Genomic DNA, 26,479 nt, shown 5'->3' on the forward strand with positions numbered 1-26,479 from the left:
TAAACTTCCTGCAAAGGCAGTGCAATTTAGTTCAGTTCGAAGCTTAAAGAATCGTTTAGATAAACACCTAAGCAAGGTGCTGTAATGCCTATCATTTATATTGTTTGTTGTTATTTGTCTTTATGATTATTTTCTTATCATTTATTATCAGTTATGTCAAATTTTTGCTATTTACCTATTTGTTATTTAACTTTGTCTATTTCATTATCATTTATATTATAACTTTTTATTTATTTATCATTATTTTTATTTTTTCTTTGCATCCGACCTAGCTATGGACCAAAAGGTCTGTCAGAATGTTCCTAATTTGTAATGAGGTAGAAACGATGATTACTCTTGACCGGATGTACATATGTGAATTAACCCATTCAACTCCGATGACAAGATGTCTTGTCATTTGGTCAAATAAAACAAAAAATCATAATAAAACAACAAAATGTTTGATGATCAAACAGCACCAGAAAAATATGACGTCGTCAGTCCTCCTCCTCCTCGAGGAGGAGGAGGACTGACAACGTCATATTTTTCTGGTGCTGTTTGATCATCAAACATTTTGTTGTTTTATTATGATTTTTTGTTTTATTTGACCAAATGACAAGACATCTTGTCATCGGAGTTGAATGGGTTAATTATAAGCTATCATCCCTCACAAAATGATCTTGTAAACTTCATGAAAACAAATTAAACACAAGAACAAGCACATACAAAAGATGCTGTTTGACACCATGAGCAAGCTCTTCTTTGCACAAATAACAAAACAAAACTATGTCAACAATGAACAATTCATCATATGACATCTAATATCATTCTTGAAAAGACCAGTGAAATGTGATCGTAATGTCTCAAATGATAAAATAAACACTGCTGAGTATATTATCATAGATATATTTACAGCAACACAGATTACAAGTAACATGGGCAAATACTCCAAAAACTTTACATAATACTAAGGTAAACAGAACTGCATCCTTCATATGTAGATATCTATATCCACCACTTACACCACTCTAATGATTGCATTTTTTTTTAATTACAAAAACATTTGTGCACTTAATGGAACAATTAGGAATCTTTGCTTATGAAAAAGCAAAATTGCAATTAACCAATCGAACCGAAGGTCACTCAAATAACTGCACAACTGAGATTAAAAAACTAACATTTACTCGTACAGCTGACAGTATGCGTGTGTGATGACTCATCTACCAAACATTAGATCAATACTTAATAGCTGAAAATACCATCATACAGAAAAATTAAATCACTCAGGTCACATTGGAGAGGCCTCTCACCAGAATCAATCATCACACACTGTATGAGATGAACCTTTCGTGAGGAAGTATAAGTCACTATGTGACATTTGAAATAAATCCTTCGTGAGAAAGCAGAAAAGGCTTCTTTCCAGTATGGGTCACCACGTCATGTCTAAGTTTACTTTTTTCTGAGATAGCTGCATCACACATTTCACACTTCAAAGGCTTCACTCAAGTGTGTGTCATCATGTCTTGCTTGAGATGAATCTTTGGTGAAAATGCTGCATCACACATGTCACACTTGAAAGGCTTCTCTCAAGTATGTGTCATCATATGTCGTCTGAGATTACTCTTATATGAGTAAGCTTTATAACACAGGTCACACTTGAAAGGCTTCTCTCCAGTGTGGGTAACCATGTGTTCTTTGAGATTACCCTTTCGTGAGAAAGCTGTATCACAGAATTCACATTTGAAAGGCTTCTCTCCAGTATGGGTCACCATGTGCCTTATGAGATGACTCTTTTGTAAAAAGTCTGTATTACACAGGTCGCATTGAAAAGGCTTCTCACCTGTATGGGTCATCATGTGATATCTGAACTGACCTTTTAATGAGAAAGCTGCCTCACAAAGGTCACATTGAAATGGTTTCTCCCCAGTGTGGGTCATCATGTGTTGTTTGAGATTACTCTTTTGGGAAAAGGCTGCATCACACAGGGCACATTGAAATGGCTTCTCTCCTGTATGGGTCACTATATGTTGATTGAGATTACTTTTTTGTGAGAAAGCTTTATCACACAGCTCACATTTGAAAGGCTTCTCTCCAGTGTGGGTCACCATGTGAAGTTTAAGAGGACCCTTTAGAGAGAAAGCTGCACCACACAAGTCACACTTGAAAGGCTTCTCTCCAGTGTGGGTCATGACATGATAATTCAGACCACTCTTTCCTGTAAAAGCTGCATCACACAAGCCACACTTGAAAGGCTTCTCTCCAGTGTGGGTCAACATGTGTCTTTTCAGATCACCCTTCCCAGAGAAAGCTGCATTGCACAGGTCACACTGGAAAGGCTTCTCTCCAGTGTGGATAGTGAAATGCATTTTGAGGCCACCCTTTCGTAAGAATGTTGCACCACACAGGTCACATCGGAAAGGTTTATCTCCAGTGTGGGTTTTCGTGTGTTGTTTGAGATTACTCTTTCGTGAAAAGGCTGCACCACACAGGTCACACTGGAAAAGGTTCTCCCCAGTGTGAGCCATTGCGTGATATTTAAGATGACTCGTGATATAGGTGTGCTGTAGAATCCACACCAGATTCTCTTTAAAAATGACGAATAGGTGGAATCAAGGAAGTTTTTATATTTACCTCGACCTGAAAGAAAACATATGATAAGTTTGACATCTAACCTGTTGAGACCATGTAATAACAGTAATACGCGTGTATACAAATGGTATTAAGAAATTAGTATAACTAGTATACAAATTGGCATTGACCAAGCTGCAGTAGGGAAAGGGAACAAACCACTCTTATCAAAGAAGCTTATAGGAAGAAGAAAGAAATGGAAGGTTGAGCAAATACTAAAAATTAAATTCAGCAGAAAAATGGAAAAAGAGACTGGGCCAGTATAATCTGGAAACAAGGTAAAAAATAGCTGAATGAATACTGCATAGTTGGGAATAAGTAATCTTTGACAAACTTTTGCAGAGGACCAATACACACACACACACGAGCTCTGAACTCTCTTCCGAGAGGGAAATAACTGTCGATCACTAGTCCAACACGTGATCCAAGACCATGGTGAATCCCACACACACACACGAAGACACACACACCAATCATGGATATCATAACCCAATGTTTGAGAGATTCATGTGAATCTGGTATCTATTTCTACAGTAAATCTTTTGTTTTTCATTTTTCGTACAACCCCCTCCACACTCCCCTAACCTCAGGGTTGGCAGTAAAATGAGTAACAATTTTGAATAAAGTATAAAATTTGGATTTCTGATACCCTGGTTTGAGAAGAAAATTCTCGTCAATATATCCTAGTATAAAATTTTGATTTCTGATACCCTGGTTTGAGAAGGAAATTCTCGTCTTTATATCCTAACATGTCCCTACCTACACTCAGGTTAGGTAAGATCCGCCCCGCCCAATACTAAAACACGGTTAGAGTAGCTTATTGAGCTATAATAATTCAGTTAAAACAGCCATGTGAAATGAGTTATAAGTAATTTACATGAATATTTGTGCCCCGTAGCAATCTTACCCTTAATTATGAGATTTAATTTCTTAGGTTATGGTGAACAACACTAATTTTAGAACATTTCATGAAACTTCTAATATCTTAGAAGTATCATGAAAGTATACCAATACAAAGAGGTATTAACCAGAGATCAGCATGTACGAGAACAAAAAAATTGTACCAAAGGAGCTTAAACAAAAAAAAATAAAAATAATGGGATGACTGAGCAAATATAATGATGGAAGGCAGACACTGGAAATTTGAAAATTATCAGAGAAATTAAAAGTCAAAAGAGTGGGTGAATAAACATTACAAAGAGAAAGATGTAATAATAATAATAATAACAATGGTAATAATAATTATAATATTAATAACAGTAATTATAATAATGATAATAATAATGGTAATAATGATAATATAATAATAAATGTGGTGCCGTCGGGGTATGCAGCGTTTCGAACGTTATCTATTAAGATCTTGCAACTGAGGGATGGAAGGGCAAGGTGTTTGGCGCCTCGACAGACTAGGGTTTAACCAAGAGCTCCTCCAATGGGAGTGATCAACGATACCCGTATAAGGACGATTTGGGAATTAAGAAATTAAGCCTGATGACTTAGAGGTATACGCTGCCACCACCCAATCGCTTATAAGGATATATGTATGATCAATGAAGGAACTACTCCTCGTTAACCACATCTGGTAAATGTTCCCTCCCCCTCAGGTCATTCGGGGTTGGTTCTGGGTAGCAAAAGGCCTTCTGTGACACTACAATAGTGGTGTCCAAGTTGGGTATTGAAAGAACATAGGTGTAGGTTTTCTATGCATTAATTATTAAATTGTAGGAAAATATAATAAAAATATAAGAGTATATTGTGGGTATTCTCCACTAGACAATAAATTGTGGTTCATACAGATTGAAAAGTATAGCTATGTTGGTCCAGTCCGACATCTACAATAACCTAGGCTTAACCCATTCAACTCCGATGACAAGATGTCTTGTCATTTGGTCAAATAAAACAAAAAATCATAAAACACCAAAATGTTTGATCAAACACCAGAAAAATATGACGTCAATCCTCGCTTCGCTCGCAGCGAAGCGAGGATTGACGTCATATTTTTCTGGTGTTTGATCAAACATTTTGGTGTTTTATGATTTTTTGTTTTATTTGACCAAATGACAAGACATCTTGTCATCGGAGTTGAATGGGTTAATAACCTAAACATACGAGGTAGTGACACAGTTATGGAACTATGGGTCGGTGAGTATGGGTACCAAAGTAGGTCACAGGCACGTGTATGGGCGCGGTTTTTACACTCCAATCTTCTGGCCACAATCTGTCTGTCTTTGTCTACTTCTGATAATGTACTTAAAATACACTATATGCTTACAAGAGAACGATCTCAGTCAGAATTGCACTTAGGAATAAAGAAAATAGCTTCTATTGAATATATGTGTGACACCTTCGACTAACCCAGGGGTTCCCAAACTTTTCAGCTCATCGACACCCTAATGAAGTTAAGATTTTCTATAGACCCCCAAACTATTAATTCATGAATTATGTCAGTTTATCATTATTATTAGTATTGTTATTGTTATTAATGTCAGTAATATTATTATCACAGTTGATATCATTGTCATTATTATTATTCATTACTATTATTACTACTATTACTATTTCTATCATTTTTATTATTATATTTATCAATAGTGTTCTTATCATCATTTTGATCCATTATAAAAGGGCTAAATGGCAACATTCATCAAGACGACAGCATTCCAATAATGATACACTTTCACATATATGTATGTTTTAAAATATCTATAATTTACCAATAGCTTTAACAGTGATATTATATATTCTTTATTATATTACTATAAGTGATATTCAAGTCAATAATATCACACAAGCTCATCATCTTGATGTTCATTCACGATGTGGTTGTGTGTATATGAGATTCAGATTCTCTCTACATACACAGAATGGAGAGGAATTTCGACTGAACTGACATGTTTTTCTTTAAGTTTAGATATTGGTTGGTTGATTATTCTCACTCTTTCAGTACGGAAAGAGAACAGGATTATTTCATTCTAACCATTTAATTTTAAAGACTACCTTTCAACCCCATAGTAATTTACTGACCCATTTCGACCCCCTAGCAATCTACTGACCCCCTTTCGACCCCTTTGATGGTTTCATCGACCCCTGAGGGCCGATATTGACCCCCTAGCAATCTACTGACCCTTGGCTATTTGTCGACCCCTTGGATGGTCTCATCGACCCCTGGGGGGGGGTCGATATCGACCACGTTGGGAACCCCTGGCTAACCCCTTCCATGCTACATCTGTCTGTGTTTACACTCCCTTAACACCTTTTTCTCCCTGTTAATGGGAGTAATTGGGGCGTCAGACTCGTCTAAATTCTAAATACTATTGTCTACCTACTATATTTGCAATATTTCATGTAAGATTCGCATATCGTCACTTAATTTCATTAATCTTACAGAGCGCATTGACATACCTGTCAGAGTAATCGGGGCGTCAGAATAATCTCAGTTACGCACAAGAAACAGAGGGACGGGCTATATGTTCGCATCCCTGCGTAGATCCACCAACTCCCCGGCTTGCGTTATATAGTGAAACTTCATTTCATTTCTCAATACAACCCTTAGCTGCTGAAATATCTCCCTAAACTATTCGTCTAGTGGAATCCTGAACTGAAAGTTGGGAATTTTTCCTAATCCTCTTAAAGTTAGTGGCTCTAGTTTACGTCTCTGTCCGAACGCGTCTTAGTGACGTCACGGGTGGGCGGAGCTACAGTACGCTCGTTTGCAGTACACTGTAACACTCTAAAAATAAAACTCAACCTACAAAAATATCCCTCTAACATTCCTGGCCTTACATTTGGATTTCTGATACCCTGGTTTGAGAAGGAAATTCTCTTCAATATATCCTAACCTGTCCCTACCTACACTTAGGTTAGGTAAGATCCACCCCGCCCAATACTAAAACACGGTTAGAGTAGCTTATTGAGTTATAGTAATTCAGTTAAAACAGCCACGTGAAATGAGTTATAAGTAATTTACATGAATATATGTGCCCTGTAGCAATCTTACCCTTAATCAATATGAGATTTAATTTCTTAGGTTATGGTGAACAACGCTAATTTTAGAACATTTTGTGAAACTTCTAATATCATAGAAGTATTATAAAAGTATACCAATACAATGAGGTATTAACCAGAGATCAGCATGTAAGAGAACGAAAAAACTGTACCAAAGGAGCTTAAACGAAAAGAAGTAAAAATAATGGGCGACTGAGCAAATGTAATGATGGAAGGCAGATACTGGATATTTGAAAATTATCAGAGAAATTAAAAGTCAAAAGAGTGGGTGAATAAACATTACAAAGAGAAAGAAGTAATAATAATGATAACAATGATGATAATAATAATAATGATAATAATGATAATAATAATAATAATGATAATAATGATAACAGTAATAATAATTATCATATTAATAACAATAATTATGAAAATGATAATAATGGTAATAATATTAATAATAATGGTAATAATGATAATAATAATATAATAATAATAAATCGGACTATGATGAAGGGTGCGATAGCACAGATAACAGGAAATAAATCTTTATAAAAATTTTCGCATATGTCCACACCCAAGGATGTCAGAAATATGTGTGATTCTTGCGAATCCTTTTTTGGTTTCTACAGCTAATCACTTGGTCTTCCTGTGTCAGGGAACACCCCCCCCCCCTTCTCTCTCTACACACACAGTATTGACAAGCAAACGAGTGGATTTTGGAAGAAATAGCACCAGAAGCCCATAGATAATACTTTAAAACATTTATGTCCATTATCTTAAGAGTGAAGTGTAAAAAATAATCTTGTCAACCGTATCTTACCTATCCATATCTACAGCAAAGTTAGGTTAGACTCCCCCCTCCCCCCCCCTCCCGTTCTATCAACTACTTAATTAAATAATGCACATGGTGGGAATATCTTCTTGATTTGTGGTTATTCGGTTAAAACAGTAACTTTAAATTAATTTATATCTTTTAGCGAAAACTGATTCATGCCCGTTGCAATATTATTTGTAAATTACGAAGACAACATAATACTACTTTTTGGGTAGGTTATGGAGAATATAAATTTACTAATATTTTTTGAAGAACTTTCTTCATGTGAGACATTTCACTACATGTATTTCAGGTATTCCAGTCCAGATAATATATGATACTCTTGTAACCCGTACTCTTCGCATTAAAAGCAACTTGCCGAGAATATAGTAACATTAGAAACGTATTCCCTAATTTGTGACTTCCAGGTATGCAAAATGTTAAATGTAGATTTTTTTTTTTTTTACGTCAGTTGGGACCAGTCTTGAGGTACAAATCTAGAATATTCAACCTATAATTCCATTGAACCATGGTTTAGCCACTCGATGTTTATGGTATACATGTCTTCATTCTTTCAATTTGGTCAAGTTTCGGCGCTACTGTAGATTCGACATTACCCAAGTTTCCTGGTCCTACCAGGATGACATCTACCTGATGTTGCTTCTATCATACCCAAGTATTCTGTTGTTGTCCAGAGAGGAGGATGGAGACGGGGCGGGCAGTCCTTCATTGAAAAGGAAGATAAAGGAGAAGTGGATTGTTATGAGTGAACTGTGTTGGATGACCTGCTATGTACAGAAGATTTTTCTTTCAGGTGTTTGTTATGAGAAGGGTCAAATATTGCCACAACTCTAGGATGGCCTGCACTACTACCAAGAACAAGTGGCATCTGCATTAGTAGTTTTTGAGCTAGCCACTGGATGGAGAAACATCACACGAAGCACCATTTCATTCTTCTCCTTATACATATATATACTGTATATATATATACATTATATACATATATATGTATATATATATATATATATATATATATATATACATGTATATATATATATATATATCATTGAATGAAATGGCAAGCTTGTTGTGACAAAGCTTTTTGTCAATCTTCTCTCTCCTTCGTAAGGCGACTTTGCCTTCCATAGGCAGGAGTCCGAGTTATTCGTCATATGTCATGGTATATAAGTAGGCATAGTCGAAAGCCAAAATGCGTTTTCGCACCTGGTGCTTCTTCAGTGGCAATTGAAGTAATAGAGATTCCATGAAGATCAGCAACTTTCATACCCGTAAGGTGGATGGTGATTGGCTGGATTGTTGCGGGTTATATATATATATATAAATATATATATATATATACATATATATATATATATATATATATATATATATATATATATATATATATATATATATATATATTGGTAGGAGGCCATGTTGTATACATGATTTCAAGAAGTCTACAGCGACAATGGCGTTGTTGAGCTTATATTGAAGCTTTAATTTGTCTCGTGCAACAAGTTTCTGTGCTGGTTCCAAATAGTTGAGAAGGTGTCCAAAAGACATTCGGTCATCCTCAGGGAGGGAGTTACAATGTTTGGTTATTACATAGGTTTATATACAGGCCGTTTATATACAGGCCGTACATTGACCGAACACTGACCATCCTGACATGAAGCCCTCCATCTACGCCCGGTATGTTGACGACATCTTTATTAGCGCAAAAGATCCCCAATCAGTAACTCAACTCTCACATACGTTCAAGAAACATTCAACCCTCAATTACACCTATGAACACCAACGCAAAGATGGCACTCTCCCCTTAGATATACTAGTAGGCACAGCTTCAGATCGATTCTCGACTGAAGTCTACGTCAGAGACACTAACCTCGGTTTCTGTCTTAACGGCAGTAGCGAATGCCCAGAACGCTACAAACAAAGCGTCATCCGATCACTAGTGAACCGAGCCTTCTCCCACAGCAGTACATGGAAAACTACGTATAACGAACTCCAACGTATAACAACACTACTCGTCAACAACGGCTATCCACAGCACTCCATCGAATCCATCATCAAAACAAGATGAACTCCTTTACCGCCCAACCAGCACCCACAACACCAACCAGCACCCACAATCACCAATATATTAACACTAGATATGTACTACAAAGGACATATGAACACCGGCTACAAAGAAGACGAAAGAACATCAACCCAGACACTAAGATACGCTTAATCGTATACTTCAAAACCTCTAAAACACACACCCTGTTAATGAAGAACAACAGCCAGCCCCCCAATCCTCCTCTACAAGAAGTCAACGTCGTGTATAAGTTTGATTACCCTGTCGGTGATTGTCAGCACCGCACCTCCTCATACATTGGCATGATTTCTATGACCCTCTCCAAAAGACTCACACACCACCTCCAGAATGGCGCCATCAAAACACACATGATAAAAGAACACAAAACCACCATCACCAGACAAACACTAAACGAAAACGCTAAAGTAGTTTACAAAGCTCACGACCCCCCTCGCCTTAAGATGGCCGAAGCCGTGAACATTTACATCGAAAAACCTTCCATTAACATACAACTCATGCCCACAACCACACTCCCAAGCAGTAGACGCACATAACACAAACAATAACACCCATTTCCACAATCCACAAGAAAGTTGCTACTTCCACGTACGCAGCGCTACGGATCACGGCTTTAGGCAATGACCTCTCCCAGTGTTCGGCCAATGTATGGCCTGTATATAAACCTATGTAATAACCAAACATTGTAACTCCCTCCCTGAAGATGACCGAGTTAGGTCGAAATACGTATTGGAGAAATTAAAAAAGAGAAAACCGCACCAAATGTCTTTTGGACACCTTCTCAGCTATTTGGAACTAGCACAGAAACTTGTTGCACGTGACAAATTAAAGCTTCAATATAAGCTCAACAACGCCATTGTCGCTTATATATATATGTATATATATATATATATATATATATACATTTACACATTTACACTGGTTCCCAGTGTTCGATTAATATCTTTTTTCAACCACAAATCACTTTTAATTCCATGTATATATATATATATATATATATATATATATATATATTTATATATATATATCTTTTCAACCATATTGATTGGGAGGAAAAAATTAAACGAAATGTATACGCCACCATATTCATGATGAGTAATATCACTCCTGTAGATCAGATGTGGAAAATGTTTCAAAATACGCTTACTAAGATGATTCATACTTACATCCCGTAAAGGAGTGACGCCCCCCGAATCAGGCTAGTCCAAAATGGTTCGACAAAGAAACTGAAAAAAAGTATTGCTAAGAAGAGACAGGCTTATAAGAAATATAAGTGCTCGGGTGCACCTAATAACTCAAATTTATGTAATAATATAGAGAGATTAAAAAAAGACAATAAAAAAAACGGAAACGACAATACGAAATGAATATCGCTGATAGATCTAAAGAGAATCCAAAAGAATTCTTTAGTTATATTAATTATGAAAGGGTTATTAGGAATCACATTGGCACACAATGATCTGCTGGCAGTCAACTTGAATATTCAAATAAAGGAATGTGTGATATTTCAAGCAACTTTTTTTAGCTCAGTATTCGCAAACAAACACCTCAAAGTGAACTCCAAACTGAAACCTGTGAAAATTCTAGGGTGAACTTACTACGGTAAATATAACAAAAGAAAATATTAAGCTACCTTACATTACTCCCATATTCACTGTGCGGAATGGTAAATGAAGATTTAGATAAATTACAGCAATGGTCTGAAAAGTGGCTAATGAAATTTAGCACAAGTAAATGCAAGGTTATGCACATAGGTAAAAATAGCAGTAGGTACGATTACAACTTATTTGGAAATTCGTTAACAAAAGTGGATAGTGAAAAGGATCTCGGCGTAATAATCAGTAACGATCTCAAATCATCTAAGCAGTGTATTTCAGCCTCTGAGAAAGCAAATAAGATTCTAGGACTGATTGCACGATCTTTTGACTTCAAAAGCCCATCTCTCATTATCAAATTATATAAATTGTTAGTTCGCCCACACTTGGAATATGCGAATTTCATTAAAGACATTGACAGATTGGAAAAAGTACACGGGCAACCACAAAACTGATTCAAAATATCATACGAAAATTGTCTAAAACATATGAATCTGTTTAAAAAAAAAAAGCGTAGGCTCAGAGGTGACTTCATACAGGTCTTTAAGATTCTAAAGAAAACTGGCAACATCAAAAGTGACAAAATTTTCACATTGAATGAGAATCAGACAAGAAATAGTGGTCTCAAACTGTCTGGAAATAGGTAGAAACAATTTCATCAACCGTGTAGTTAATGAATGGGAGTAAGCACGCATTACCTCACCGGATGGCAGCACTGTGTGATGAGTCGTGAAGTTCACTTCCTGTTTTACAGTCTTGTTTCCAAACGTGATAAAACTAACTTTAAAATGCCTTAGCATTGCTCTGTTCCACTGTGTTCAGCACATAAGGGTGAACACAAGTTTCCGTCAGATGACAAGATGAATATGAAGTGGAGAATAGCGATAAAACGCCTCGAACCAGGTACAAATAAGCCATGGATTCCAAGGAAATATAGTGTCGTCTGTGAAAAACATTTTACAGCAGATGACTACATGCCTGCTGGTCTTTTAGGTAAGTGATATTCAACTTTGTTGTCATATATAAAGAAAAATTACAGGCACTATTCTTTTTTAACAATTCAGCAAGATAAACCATTAATGGCTGCTCCCCATGCTGTGTCATCATGTCAAGTGTGTGTAGTAGTAAGAATTTTGTTATGGGGAGCAGCCATTATTTTCCAACCCATATACCTGTCATTGTATATATTCTCAGGAAGGTAATTATGATTTTAAAGGTTTACTATTTAAATTAGGATATGTCTACAGTTACGTAGGTTTCTTGACATATTTTCATTGTGATGTCACGTAAAAAAATAATAGAGCTACGTTTTCTTTTATTTTTTCAAAGTTCTCTCATGACTCCCAAACTCAAACCCTGACCTTACCACTTACCCTAACCTTACTCTATTGCTTCCTAAGATAAACAAAGAACTAAATTTTTTTTTCCCTTAATTTCAGGTTCTCGTAAGAGGCTGAAACCTGGTGTTCCATCTATTTTTTTATTTAATACAACACCGTCTGCTGAGGAAGGACGGGAGAGGACAAAGACAGGAGTGAATGGAGAATGGTTGTATATGGATGATGTTGTGATTGCATGAGGTTGGAACGGGCAGGGTGGGTGGGGGGTGAGGTAGTATGTGTGAGCAAAAGTTGACGCAGCCCGAAGGGATTTCTCCCCGTCCTCTCCTTTTATGCAATGGGGGACGGAGCGGGGGGGGGGCCGATTTAATGAAGCGGCCTTGCTGTGGATGTGCTGTGTCTTACGACACTGCTTCTGACCCAGGGCAGTGGACAAGGTGCAGGGATGACCGTCATCCAGAGGTGCTCAGATAAGAGGGGTGTGGAGTGTATTCAGGGATGAAATGGGTGGGAATGGTTTTATGCCTTTCCTTTCCTTTTTTTTTTTTTTTTTTTTTTCTTCCTACCTCCCTTGTGGAGGGGGGGGGGAAGCCTTGATATATGTATGTATGTACAACATCGTCCACGTTCACCTCAACACTATATGCAGAAAGAGCAGAAAGGGTAGCTAAGAGGAGACGTTTATTTCAAAATGAACCTGATATTCAAGATGTTGGCAATGAAGAGGTAATGTCAGCTGAAAGGGAAAATAAGATTCTACAAAGTGACACTGACGGAGAGAAATCGGTTCAAGACCACGTACGGTATCCAGTGTGAGATACTAAATTCTATGAATATTAGATTCTCTATCTAACGGTTTAAAAATGACAATGAGGCCATTCAGTATTATACAGGATTTAATGACTTTGCAAATTGTTCCTTAATATTCTCTGTGCTTGGTCCAGCTGTCAATAATCTTGATGGAATGGGCTATGATTTATTATTAGCGGAAGATCAGTTGTTTTTAACTATAATCAAGTTGAGACAGGCTAAAGATGATATTGAATTATCTATTTTGCTCAGAATCAAACTTATGCGTCAAAAGTTGTGAATGTATGGATTAATTACATGTTCCTCCAACCCCAGGAAATCAATTTTTGGCCAGAAAGAAACACAGTGCAGGACTTAATGCCAGTGAACTTCAAAAAACAATTTCCATCAACAAGAGTAATTTTGGATGCAACAGAGGTGCCGATTCAAAAACCCAGTAATGTTAATGCACAAAGTGCAACTTTTTCGACTTATAAAAATTGCAACACATTGAAGACAATGATCGGCTGCACTCCAGGTGGACTAATTTCTTATGTGAGTGATAGCGGTGGCAGCGCATCTAACTGACAGATAATCGAAAGATCTTGTTTAATACAAGGACATATGTTTGAATCAGGGGACAGCATTATGGCAGACCGTGGTATTAGAGTACAAGATTTGTTTGCTTCGTTAGACGTTAAGGTAAACACTCAGACCAATAAAATGGATATTTACACAATAACAAAGGACTATTGTTACTTGAAATCGTATTGAAAGTACGATATCTTACCTTTCAAATTCTTTCTTCCCTGAGACAAGTGTTCCTCTTGTTGCCAATTCAACCTTTAAACGCTGAACTGTCCAATTTTCATAGGACGCCATTGTGTGTTTACTACGACTGATGGTGCAGTGGGGCCATCTACCGGGATAAATTGTGATGCTTACTCCCACTGAATAAACTTCCTGCAGAGGCAGTGCAATGTAGTTCAGTTCGAATCTTTAAGATTCGTTTAGATAAACACCTGAGCAAGATGCTGTAATACCTTCTATTTGTTTTACATTGTTTATTATTTGTCTGCTTACGATTATTTGCTTGATTATCATTTATTATTATCTGTCAGTTCATTATTATTTACTATGTACCTGTTGTTATTTAACTTTCCCTGTTTATTTTATTATTATCTACATTACTATAATCTTATTTGTATTGATTCATTTGTTTATCATTATAATTTTTTTTGTATCTGACCTGGTTATGGACCAAAAGGTCACCTGTCAGCATGCTCCTCCTTTGTAATTAGATGGAAATGATTACTCTCCACCAGATGCATGTATGTAAACCCATTAAACTCCGATGACAAGATTCCTTGTCATTTGGTCAAATAAAACAAAAAATCATAAAACACCAAAATGTTTGATCAAACATTTTGGTGTTTTGTGATTTTTTGTTTTATTTGACCAAATGACAAGAACTCTTGTCATCGGAGTTTAATGGGTTAATTATAAGCTGCTATCATCCCTCACAAAATGATCTCAGAAACTTCACAACAAATTCAACACAGAGAAGAACAACCACATACAAAAGATACTGCTTGACACCACGAACAAGCTCTTCTTTGCACAAACAATAACAAAACAAAACCTTTCAACAAACTGGATTCATTCATCGTCAACAATGAACAATTAATCATATGACATGTAATATCATTCTTTAAAAGACTTCACTGAAATGTGATAGTCGTGTCTCAAATGATAAAATAAACACTACTGAATATATTACCATAGATATATTTAAAGCAACACAAATTACAGTAACAGTGGCATATAGCCTACTCCAAACAAATTTACGTAATATCTATACCCACCATCTACACCACTCTAATGATTGCGATTTTATTATTATTATTATTAGAAAAACATTCGTGCATTTATAGAACTTACGTATATTTGGTTATGAAAAAATTGCAATTATGCAATTGACCAAAGGTCACTCAAATAGCTGCACAAATGAGAATAAAACAACATTTACAAATGACAGTAGGCGTGTGTGATGACACATCTACCAAACAGTAGATCAATACTTAACCCATTCAACTCCGATGACAAGATGTCTTGTCATTTGGTCAAATAAAACAAAAAATCATAAAACACCAAAATGTTTGATCAAACACCAGAAAAATATGACGTCAGTCCTCGCTTCGCTGCGAGCGAAGCGAGGACTGACGTCATATTTTTCTGGTGTTTGATCAAACATTTTGGTGTTTTATGATTTTTTGTTTTATTTGACCAAATGACAAGACATCTTGTCATCGGAGTTGAATGGGTTAATAGCTAAAAATACCATCATACAGAAAAATTGCATCACTCAGGTCATATTGGAGAGGCCTTTCACCAGCGTCAATCATCACACACTGTATGAGTTGAAACTTTCGTGAAGAAGTATGAGTCACCACGTGACATTTGACATAAATACTGCTTGAGAAAGCGGAGAAGGATTCTTTCCCGAATGGGTCACCACGTCATGTCTAAGTTTACGTTTTTTCCGAGAAAGCTGCATCACACATGTCACACTTGAAAGGCTCCTCTCCAGTGTGTGTCATCATGTCTTGATGACTCTTTCGTGAAAAAGCTGCATCACACATGTCACACTTGAAAGGCTTCTCTAGGTGTTGTTTGAGACTGCTCTTTTGTGAGAAAGCCGCATCACACAGGTCACTCCAGTGTGAGTAACCATGTGTTTTTTGAGATTACATTTTTGTAAGAAAGCTGCATCACACAAGTCACATTTGAAAGGCTTCTCGCCTGTATGGGTCATCATGTGATATCTGAACTGACCTTTTAATGAGAAAGCTGCATCACAAAGGTCACATTGAAACGGTTTCTCCCCAGTGTGGGTCATCACGTGAGATTTGAGATTACTCTTTTGTGAGAAGGCTGCATCACACAGGGCACATTGAAATGGCTTCTCTCCTGTATGGGTCATTATATGTTGATTGAGATTACTTTTTTGTATGAAAGCTTTATCGCACAGTCCACATCTAAAAGGCTTTTCTCCAGTGTGGGTCACCACGTGTTGTTTCAGAATTGTCTTTCGTGAGAAAGCTGCATCACACACGTCACACTTGAAAGGCTTCTCCCCAGTGTGGTTCGCTATGTGTAGTTTGAGACTTCTCTTTTCTGAGAAAGCTGCATCACACAGGTCACACTCGAAAGGCTTCTCTCCAGTGTGGGTCACCATGTGTTGTTTGAGATTACCCTTTAGTGAGAAAGCTTTATCACACAGTTCACATTTGAAAGGCTTCTCTCCAGTATGGGTCACTACGTGTTGTATGAGATTACCCTTTTCTGAGAAAGTCTTATCACACAGTTCACATTTGAAAGGCTTCTCTCCAGTATGGGTCATCATGTGACGTTTGAGCCGACTTTTTAATGAGAAAGTTGCATCACACAGTTCACATTTGAAAGGCTTCTCTCCAGTATGGGTCATCATGTGTCGTTTGAGACCACTCTTTTCAGAGAAAGTTGCATCACACATGTCACATTTGAAAGGCTTCTCTCCAGTGTGGTTCACCATGTGTTGTTTGAGATTTGTCCTTTGTGAGAAAGTTGCATCACACATGTCACACTTGAAAGGCTTTTCTCCAGTGTGGGTCACCATGTGTTGTTTGAGCCGACTTTTTAATGAGAAAGCTGCATCACACAGGTCACACTGAAATGGCTTCTCTCCAGTGTGGGTCATCATGTGTCGTTTGAGACCACCCTTTTCAGAGAAAGTTGCATCACACATGTCACATTTGAAAGGCTTCTCCCCAGTGTGGTTCACTATGTGTAGTTTGAGACTGCTCTTTTGTGAGAAAGTTGCATCACACAGGTCACACTTGAAAGGCTTCTCTCCAGTGTGGGTCACCATGTGTCGTTTGAGCCCACTTTTTAATGAGAAAGCTGCATCACACAGGTCACATTGAAATGGCTTCTCTCCAGTATGGGTCACCATGTGTCGTTTGAGACCACCTTTTTCAGAGAAAGTTGCATCACACATGTCACACTTGAAAGGCTTCTCCCCAGTGTGGGTCACTATGTGTACTTTGAGACTGCTCTTTTGTGAGAGAGTTGCATCACAGAGGCCACACTTGAAAGGCTTCTCTCCAGTGTGGGTCACCATGTGATTTTTTAGATTATGCTGTTGTGAGAAAGTTGCATCACACAGGTCACACTTGAAAGGCTTCTCTCCAGTGTGGGTCACCATGTGTTGTTTGAGATTACCCTTTTCTGAGAAAGCTTTATCACATAGTTCACATTGGAAAGGCTTCTCTCCAGTATGGGTCACCATGTGTTTTTTGAGAGTACCCTTTTGTGAGAAAGCTTTATCACACAGTTCACATTTGAAAGGCTTCTCTCCAGTATGGGTTACTATGTGTAGTTTGAGACTGCTCTTTTGAAAGAAAGTTGCATCACACAGGTCACACTTGAAAGACTTTTCTCCAGTGTGGGTCAACATGTGTTGTTTCAGCCCACCTTTTAATGAGAAAGCTGCATCACAAAGGTCACATTGAAATGGCTTCTCTCCAGTGTGTGTCACCATGTGTCGTTTGAGACCACCTTTTTCAGAGAAAGCCGCATCACACAGGTCACATTGGAAAGGCTTCTCTCTAGTGTGGGTCATTATGTGTCGTCTGAGATAACCCTTTTCTGAGAAAACTGCACAGCAAAGGTCACATTGGAAAGGCTCTTCTCCAGTGTGGGACATTGTGTAGTTTGAGGTGATTGTCATGTGAAAAAGCTACATCACAAAGATCACATTAGAATATTTTCTCTCCATTGTGGGCCATCGCGTGATATTAATATGACTCGTGAGATAGGTATGTCGACAATACGAGATCTTCAAGTACCTTTTCCAAGGAATTCTTTATATTCAACCTCGATCTGAAATAATATAGTGGCGCATTAACCAAAATACAGCAACGGGAGGGAACAAACAACACATATAAAAGAATATTATATTTAGAAGAAAGAAATGGAAAGTTGAAGAAACATGTAAAATGGATTTCTGCAGAAAAAACTGGGCCAATATAAATTAATCATAAAATAATAAGGCAAAACAAGCAGGTAAGTACACACTGCAGAGAGATAAAAACACAAAAAAGGATATCTGTGTATAATGTAGGATTTGTAGAACATTCCTATGTAAAGTATATTATTTGCTAATAATGTAGGAGTATCAAGAAAATATGCGAATGCATTGATACATTAACCAAAGCGCAGTAAGTTAACAAACAATTCATATCAAAGAAGCTTAAAGGAAGAAAAACTAAAAACAAAATAGGATTGAACAAATGAATAAAAAAAATGAGTGTAGAAGCTGGAAAAATAGACTGGTAAATTATAAATTAATATAGTAATTAACAGAGTGGATGAATAAGCATTACAAAGAGAAAGAAGAGAAGGCCCATCAATATATATAAATACATACACACACACACATACATATATATTATGTATATGAATATATACATATATACATTACATATATATATACATATATATATATATACATATATATACACATATACAGGTATATATACACATATATATATATATATATATATATATATATATACACATATATATATACACATATATACACACACACACATATATATATATATATATATATATATATATATATATATATATATATATACATATATGTATATATATATATATATAATGCAACAGCACAGATAACTGGAAATAAGAAATCTTCAGAAAATGTTTGCACAGGTCTACACCTATCCAATAATGAAGGATGTCAGAAATCAATTTGTGATTCTTGCTGATCCTTTATTGGATTCTACACTAAATCACTTGGTTTCCATAGTCGGGGATCACCTTCACACACAGAAAACGAATAAATTTTGGCAGAAATACCACCAGAAGCCCATGAATAAAACTTTTTTTTTTTTATGTCTATCATCTTAAGAGTGATAGATGAAAATAATCTAGTCAACTGAACCTTACCTATAGGTAGGTTAGGTTAGACTCCCCCCTCCCCACACACACACGGTTTTATCAACTACAAAAACAAGGTGAATGGTGGGAGTAGTTTTTTGAGTTATGGCTATTTATTTAAGTCAGTCACTTCAATTAATTGCGTTTTTTCTTGAAAATTTGTGCCCGTAAACCAGAAGGAGCCACCACAACTGGCACCACTGGAGACTGTTGGGTACCACCCCCCACCCCCCCTGAGATCAGGGTAAAGCTGCTAATAACATTGGCATCGTATGGTCAATAGACCGTGTATATCAACTGTCCCAATCCACCTAAAAAGTCCGCCCCCCCCCCATAAAAATCGATAATGAAGAATGTAAACAAATGGAGACCAGGAAAACAAGTGTCGTATATTATTTTCAAACTAAAGAGGGTCGTTATTATCTGTATGTGCTGATATTGTATTGACAAGGAATTCCATGGAAAATACTTTTAAAAAATCGCGTGTTACTGGGACAGAGCCGAAAAATAATCTCTGCCAAACAATGAATACTTGTACACGCTTGACCGTTGGATATAATGATGCTTGCTTATTACCTGTAAGATTTTGCTGTCCTTGAAAAATCGGTGATACTTCTAGATTCCGTATATATCCGACAAACCACAAAGATTCTTGCTAATCCTTACATAAATCTTTCAAGCACGGCTTTACGGTGTTTATTTCTGACCAGACAAACCCAAATGTACAATTTTATATAGAAAACTCTGATTCATGTTTTGTTAAGGGAAGACCTTTAATTAAGGCCACATGAACGTGATTTTTGTTGTTGTCATATTTTCCTAACTGAATTTAAGTAATCTGGTTACATTGAATTGAAAAAAATATAATAATTTTGATCAATCAGCTCAGATTATTGAATGACACTGAAAATTGTTAAAACAATGTTTTCATTCAAAAGGGTTTTCTTTGTAATAATTTAGTATTAGTTATATATTATAATAACAAGACTAAATGTTATGATGTTGTTTTTAATCAAATTGAAACATTCAGGAATATACATTGTGAAAGAAAATACTTTTTCAATTATTTTCTCTTATGTTTCACCAGGCAAGTCACGTTTTACCAACATTAATCTACTGTTTATGTCCCATCGTCCCTGATACATTTCTTCCATAATACGTTTGTCGTGGTGGGACCTTTCACCTTGTTGTTCTTCGCTGTAGTCTCCACAGTTATCAGGAAAATATTCCAGATGCGATCTTAGAAAATGCATTTTTACTGACATTTGACCGACGGACATATGGCAGGAAATGTAGGAAACGTACCTACATGTATGTCATACTCGTTATCGTACTGTTTATTATAACGGCATTAACTTTGTTGAATTGGGCAGTTACCATTCTCAGCTCAAACATTCTGAGCCAGCCAAGCCCAAACGAAACCAACGTTATTAGTTACTTGCCTTGACACTGATACAGCCGCTGGCCATAGAAATAGTTTCTTCGTTAGATGATGAAATTTTGTCAGGGTTTCTTGGCTACGTTGAAGCAACGTGGATTGGTGTTATACGCCGTGGAAGATGACGAAGGTCCTTATTTGATCCCTAGAATGGTAACCCTCTATTTCCGAAACGTGAAAGGTAACTCCGGGAGAATTAAAATTTGAAATCAAACATTTATGGTGGAAATTTTTTAGTTTAAATAATATATACAAATGAAAAACAACTACTCTCTTGTTGAAATTATTTGAAATAAAACACTTATGGTGGAAATGTTTTTATTTAGAAAACATACAAAGAAAATCCAACTCTTACTCTGCTATTGAACAAAATTCAAATTAAATCATCCTTTGCATTATGATTTTTTTTTAATTAAAAACTCAAACAGGGACTTTTTCTATAAAAACTTAATAATTAGTTTGATAGAAGAAAAAAAAAAGATACTGGTGAAATTTATTTTCTCTTGTGTAGTCATGTCCTAGCTGAGCCCCGTACCTCCAGCTCTCCTACAATCTGTATGAGGCAATTAGTACCCCCAGGGGAGATTCTCCCTTAATGCGATCCCGGAAAAAAAAAAACCAGTGAGAACTGGATAGCATACCCTTTCTCCATCAAGTCTAACGGACCACTGAAGGTAATGAGCTCGCCAAGCGCCGCCCACCCTCCGTCACGGCTGCATGACATTATTACCACACTCTCCCCGAAGAAAATCACCCCCATGTTATCATTCTAGGGAGAATGTGGAACACTTTCGAGAGAGCCGCACATGGGTTTCCACAGACTTCAAACTCTCTAGAGCAGTGTTTCTCAACCAAGTTCCCTGGAACACCAAGGTTCCGCAAAAGGTCCCTAGGAGTTCCGCGAGAACAAGTGAGATAAGCTAATGCACTTTTTATTTCTTATTTAACCCATTAAACTCCGATGACAAGATGTCTTGTCATTTGGTCAAATAAAACAAAAAATTATAAAACATCAAAATGTTTGATTCAACACCAGAAAAATATGACGTCAGTAGTCCTCGCTTCGCTCGCTCGCTCGCGGCGAGGACTACTGACGTCATATTTTTCTGGTGGGTGTTGGATCAAACATTTTGGTGTTTTATAATTTTTTGTTTTATTTGACCAAATGACAATACATCTTGTCATCGGAGTTTAATGGGTTAATTTCATATACGTAATATAATTAAACACGCACGACATATTCTTGGTTATTGTAATGATGTAATATAGACATCATTCTATCTACCCTATTATTATGATGAAAATAAAATGAGAAATATATGGTATGTTTGTTTGTTTTTTGCGCAGGGGTTTCTTGAAACATGCAAATTATTTTAAAGGTTACACAAGGTTAAAAAGGTTGTGAAACCATACTCTAGAGGGATAATGCAGAACGTTTGGACAGAGAATGGCAGTCACCTACCCTTCTGTTTGCCGTCTAATTTCAAAGCAATCAAAGAGAAATCAAACTGGGAGTGAACAGTCAAAATGGTAAATCCAGGGATTGCATTGAGATCGATGAAGTATTAGATATAAACACAAGGCTCATGTCTATCATTGAAAAATATAAGGAGTATAAAAATATATATTTTCTGAGAGCAGTTGCGCACAATCTTTAAATACATAAGAACATAAATCTTACTGTATTTTATTCAATTTTTCTGCAATAATTTTTTAATCATCTAAGATCAATTGCCAACAATATTTAGATAATGCATTTTACTTAATTTTACTGTCAATATTACACAGATGTTTGATTATTAGTCCTGTTCTACCTTCTAACACTTTTAAATAAAATACTTAAAGTATTGCTTGTTACTATTCACACTTGTACATTTTTGGCCAGGTGTCTGTTCGGCCAATGGCTCGGGCACGGGCATACATGCTCCCAGAGCCTTAACCCATTAAACTCTGATGACAAGATTCTTGTCATTTGGTCAAATAAAACAAAAAATCATAAAACACCAAAATGTTTGATCAAACACCAGAAAAATATGACGTCAGTCGTCCTCGCTTCGCTCGCGAGCGAGCGAAGCGAGGACTACTGACGTCATATTTTTCTGGTGTTTGATCAAACATTTTGGTGTTTTATGATTTTTTGTTTTATTTGACCAAATGACAAGAATCTTGTCATCGGGCGAGATGCAGGGATGACCCGTCATCCAGGAGGAGCCAAGAGGGAGGGAGTGGGGTAGATGGGAATGGAGTGTGTGGGGATGCAATGGGTGAAAGTGGATTTTATGCCTTTTTTGGGGGGGGAGGGGGGCTACCTCCCTTGTAAGGGAGAAAAAGCCTTAGGTATACGTATGTACTATTATTTAATTTGTGTTCATTTTTTATGTTGAGTGAGCTGGTTGAGCATATGGAATAACTGAATTCATATATCAGTGTTCTCAGTTATGACCTTTTACCGGATACTCACAGAACTAGAATTCAAAGTGCCAAACACAAGCTAATTCTAAAATATTTTACAATTATTACTATTATTGTTAATAATAATGATAATGATAATTATAATAATAGTAATAACAATGATAATGATAACAACAATTTCCTTAATCCCTCCTCTGATTCTGCAACAAGTGCAGTGTCGTCAGCAAACAATAATTGGCTTATGTCCCACTTTTCTCCATTTTCTTTAACCATATCCATTCCTTGACCCATTACCTTTAAATTTACCTCTCGCATTACCCCACCCATGTATACATATATAAATTGAACAGCCAAGGCCACATAACACTTTCCTGGCAAAGTCCCACCTTTACTTCAAACCAGTCACTCTCTCCATTTCTGATTCTAACACAAGCTCTACTACTCTCGTAAAAACTCACACAATGCCTTCCTGTCTACCCTGTCATAAACCTTTTCCAAATACATAAATCCCCCCCCCAAATAAAAAATCCTTACCTTTTCCTAAGGATTTCCCACATGTCTGTCTTACCATAAAAATCTGATCCACACAACCCCCATCTGTCCTAAACCCACAATGTTCCTCACCAATTACTTTCCCTGTTCCCCTCCTAATCCTCTCAATCAAAACCCTCCTATAAGCCTTTCCAACTACACTTAACAAACTGGTCCTTCTGAAACTACTGCACTCACACTTGTCCCCCTTTCCCTTGTAAAATGGAACTATGCAGGCACTCCTCCAGTCCTCTGGCACTATACCCTCTAATAAACAAACATTAAATAACTTCACCAGCCAGTCCACCATCACTGTACCTCCCCTTTTTTTTAGACATTTCGCATGACACCCACCAACCTAGTTTCCTTTCCTGCTCTCATCACCTTAAAAACTGCCTTATCATCACCTGCTGAAACGACTCTTGTGGGAGAAATCTGCATCGCATGAGCCACACTTGGATGCTTTCTCTCCCGCGTCCATAGCGAATGTACAAAATTGAAGCGCAGCTCTCCAAATGAAATATGGATTGTTAAATCCTGGACCTGAAACCATAAACGTAAGCTTTTAAACGTTTGTAAACATTTGTAAATCCTAATGTAATATTGAATATAAAGTTGTAATCAATCACCAAAACGTTCAAATTTATCGTAAAGCGTGGGAACACACCATGATAAAAACACATGTGTAAAACAGTGGGGAATAAACAGAAAGAAAAATATGTTTCCTGTCATTTGGTACAACCAACACCTTAGCAAATGCTTGGCAACACTCCTAACAGAGAGCCAAGTCTGTTTGCTGCCATTTGGCATCAGTATAATAGTCAAACTCTAAGTATAATAACCAGCTAGGTTCCGATTTTGACAACAATTGGTCCCATAGCGTCGGAGCAGTTTCGTGTGCTACATATACGTTGCCACTAGTTTAGTTACCAAACCTAACATCAGGGTGTGAAAGAATCGTGGGATGGTTTGTCCGTTTGTGTGGGTAGCGTTGGAATGAATTGCTGTGCCAATGGTCACTAGAGGTGACCGTGGTGTAAACAGTAAGCACGCTTGCCCGGACAGTTGGAGGTCCCGTGTTCAATTCCCGAGCGGTGGCAGTTTTTCAGTGACGCTCCCTATCATGGCGCAGTGAGTAGGATCCCAGCAGCAGTGTACATTCCTGGCCTGGGGGGAGATGTACGAGTGGTCTCTAGAGGCCAGGATAATGGGAAATTCCGGGGTTCGATTACCGGGCGGTGCCAGCTTTTCAGTGACGCTCCCTTTCACACAATTGCTTCGTGGTAGTGTTGGGTGTCTTGAGAGCGCGAGTTGATAAAGAAATTGATGATGTAGTTGGAAGATATGATATTCCAGGAAGGAATGAAAGTGGAGAGAATTTGTTGGAGATGTGTGTGGAACAGCAGATGGTGGTTTCATGCAATCTCCGAAATGGTAGGTTGGGTATTTATTGAGCCCTAGGATACTCGCACCGACCACTTTGGAGACCCCTGGCCTAGCCAGTGCTCAACGAACATGTACCACACGGCCTCTGCCAATTGTTTCACTGAATATTATGAGTTCTTGGTGGCTGGGGACTGAATGGACTTCATCCTGCGACAGAACACCGGTCTTTGTCACGGACAAGCTATCCTGGCATTTTTGTTTCTTTGTCATTGTAAATTCTTGCCATTCAATGGTTTATGCTATCCAAACACATCGAAAGATACCTCTTCCGATCGTGATGTCCTGATGCTAATTATCAATTATATTGACATTGGATGTCAGTCACAACTACTTAGCACAAAAATATGTTAACCGGTGGAGGTGTTGGAAACAATCCCTGTAGGAATCACACTCAGGCTCTAACCACAAAATAAGAATCACAATAAACATTTTCATGTGTGATACCTGACTTCAGAAAATGTCTTGCTACAGGAACTTCACACAATGGACTGGAAAGAAATTGGGTGAAATACCGCCTGGGGTATTGGCTGCATGTTATTGTGGCAAAGTAGCATGCAGTTGATACTTTAGGATCTAGATGGGGCGCCCTACGGACCAGAGCCACATATCATTTTGCATAGAGAAATGATGACATTTTTATACTACAACTGTCCCTCTGTTATGCTGTCCCCCCAACCCCTTGTTGCTGTCCTGTACTATTTCTCTAAATAGTTATTTTCTGTTTTCGCCGACCCTGTGGTGGGGGAAGAGAATGCCACCACCAAGTCTTTCCACTTGAGTCGTAAAAGGCGAAAAAAAACGGACGGGGATGGGATTAGGAGTCCTACTACCTGTAGCCCCAAAAGGGGACATTCCTAAATAAAATAAAAAAGAAAATGCATAAGAGGGTCTGGGAGTTTTCCAACCAGTACCCTAAGGTTTGGGTCTTTTAATGTGCGTGGATGTGGTACAGATGAGAGTAAAAGGGAAGAAATAGGTAGTATGTTTGTAAGAAGAAAGATGGATGTGCTGGCTTTGAGTAAAACTAAAATGAAAGGAAAGGGCAACTGTGAGTTTGGGAGTGTAGCTGGGAGGTACTCAGGAGTGAAGAGGGGTAGCGGAAGAGAAGGGGTGGCTATACTAGTAAGTGAAGAGATAAGCGGGTAGTGGAGTGGAAGGAGGTTTCATCAAGGTTGATGTGGATAAAAGTGAAGCTGGGAAGGGAGATGTGGGTTTTTGTAAGTGTGTATGGACGTGGTAGTGATAAGACCGTAGAGGAAAGGGAGGCTTTTTGGGTAAATAAAAATGAGTGCATAGAGGGATTAGGGAGAAATGTCAATGTAGTTGTATTGGGAAACCTTAATGTTAGGGTAGGAAATGAACCAAGAGACAGAGTGATTGGGAAGTATGGAGTTCCAGATAAAAATC

At 37.4% G+C, this 26,479-nt stretch overlaps 1 protein-coding gene across 1 annotated transcript; it reads right to left on the minus strand.

The window, feature by feature from the left end:
* Nucleotides 1-897: 897 nt before the first annotated feature.
* Nucleotides 898-19,953, minus strand: LOC143030276 (uncharacterized). Its single transcript, XM_076193429.1, has 4 exons — nt 19,822-19,953; nt 15,902-18,159; nt 14,027-14,199; nt 898-2,589 (listed from the first exon to the last, which is right to left on the minus strand). Exons 2-4 carry the CDS (start codon nt 18,005-18,007, stop codon nt 1,566-1,568), a joined length of 3,303 nt encoding a protein of 1,100 aa, XP_076049544.1. The 5' UTR covers nt 18,008-18,159; nt 19,822-19,953; the 3' UTR covers nt 898-1,565.
* Nucleotides 19,954-26,479: the final 6,526 nt, after the last annotated feature.

Source organism: Oratosquilla oratoria, chromosome 12 (assembly GCF_046742065.1).
Source record: "Oratosquilla oratoria isolate Oo_2021 chromosome 12, ASM4674206v1, whole genome shotgun sequence".
Taxonomy (NCBI): domain Eukaryota; kingdom Metazoa; phylum Arthropoda; class Malacostraca; order Stomatopoda; family Squillidae; genus Oratosquilla; species Oratosquilla oratoria.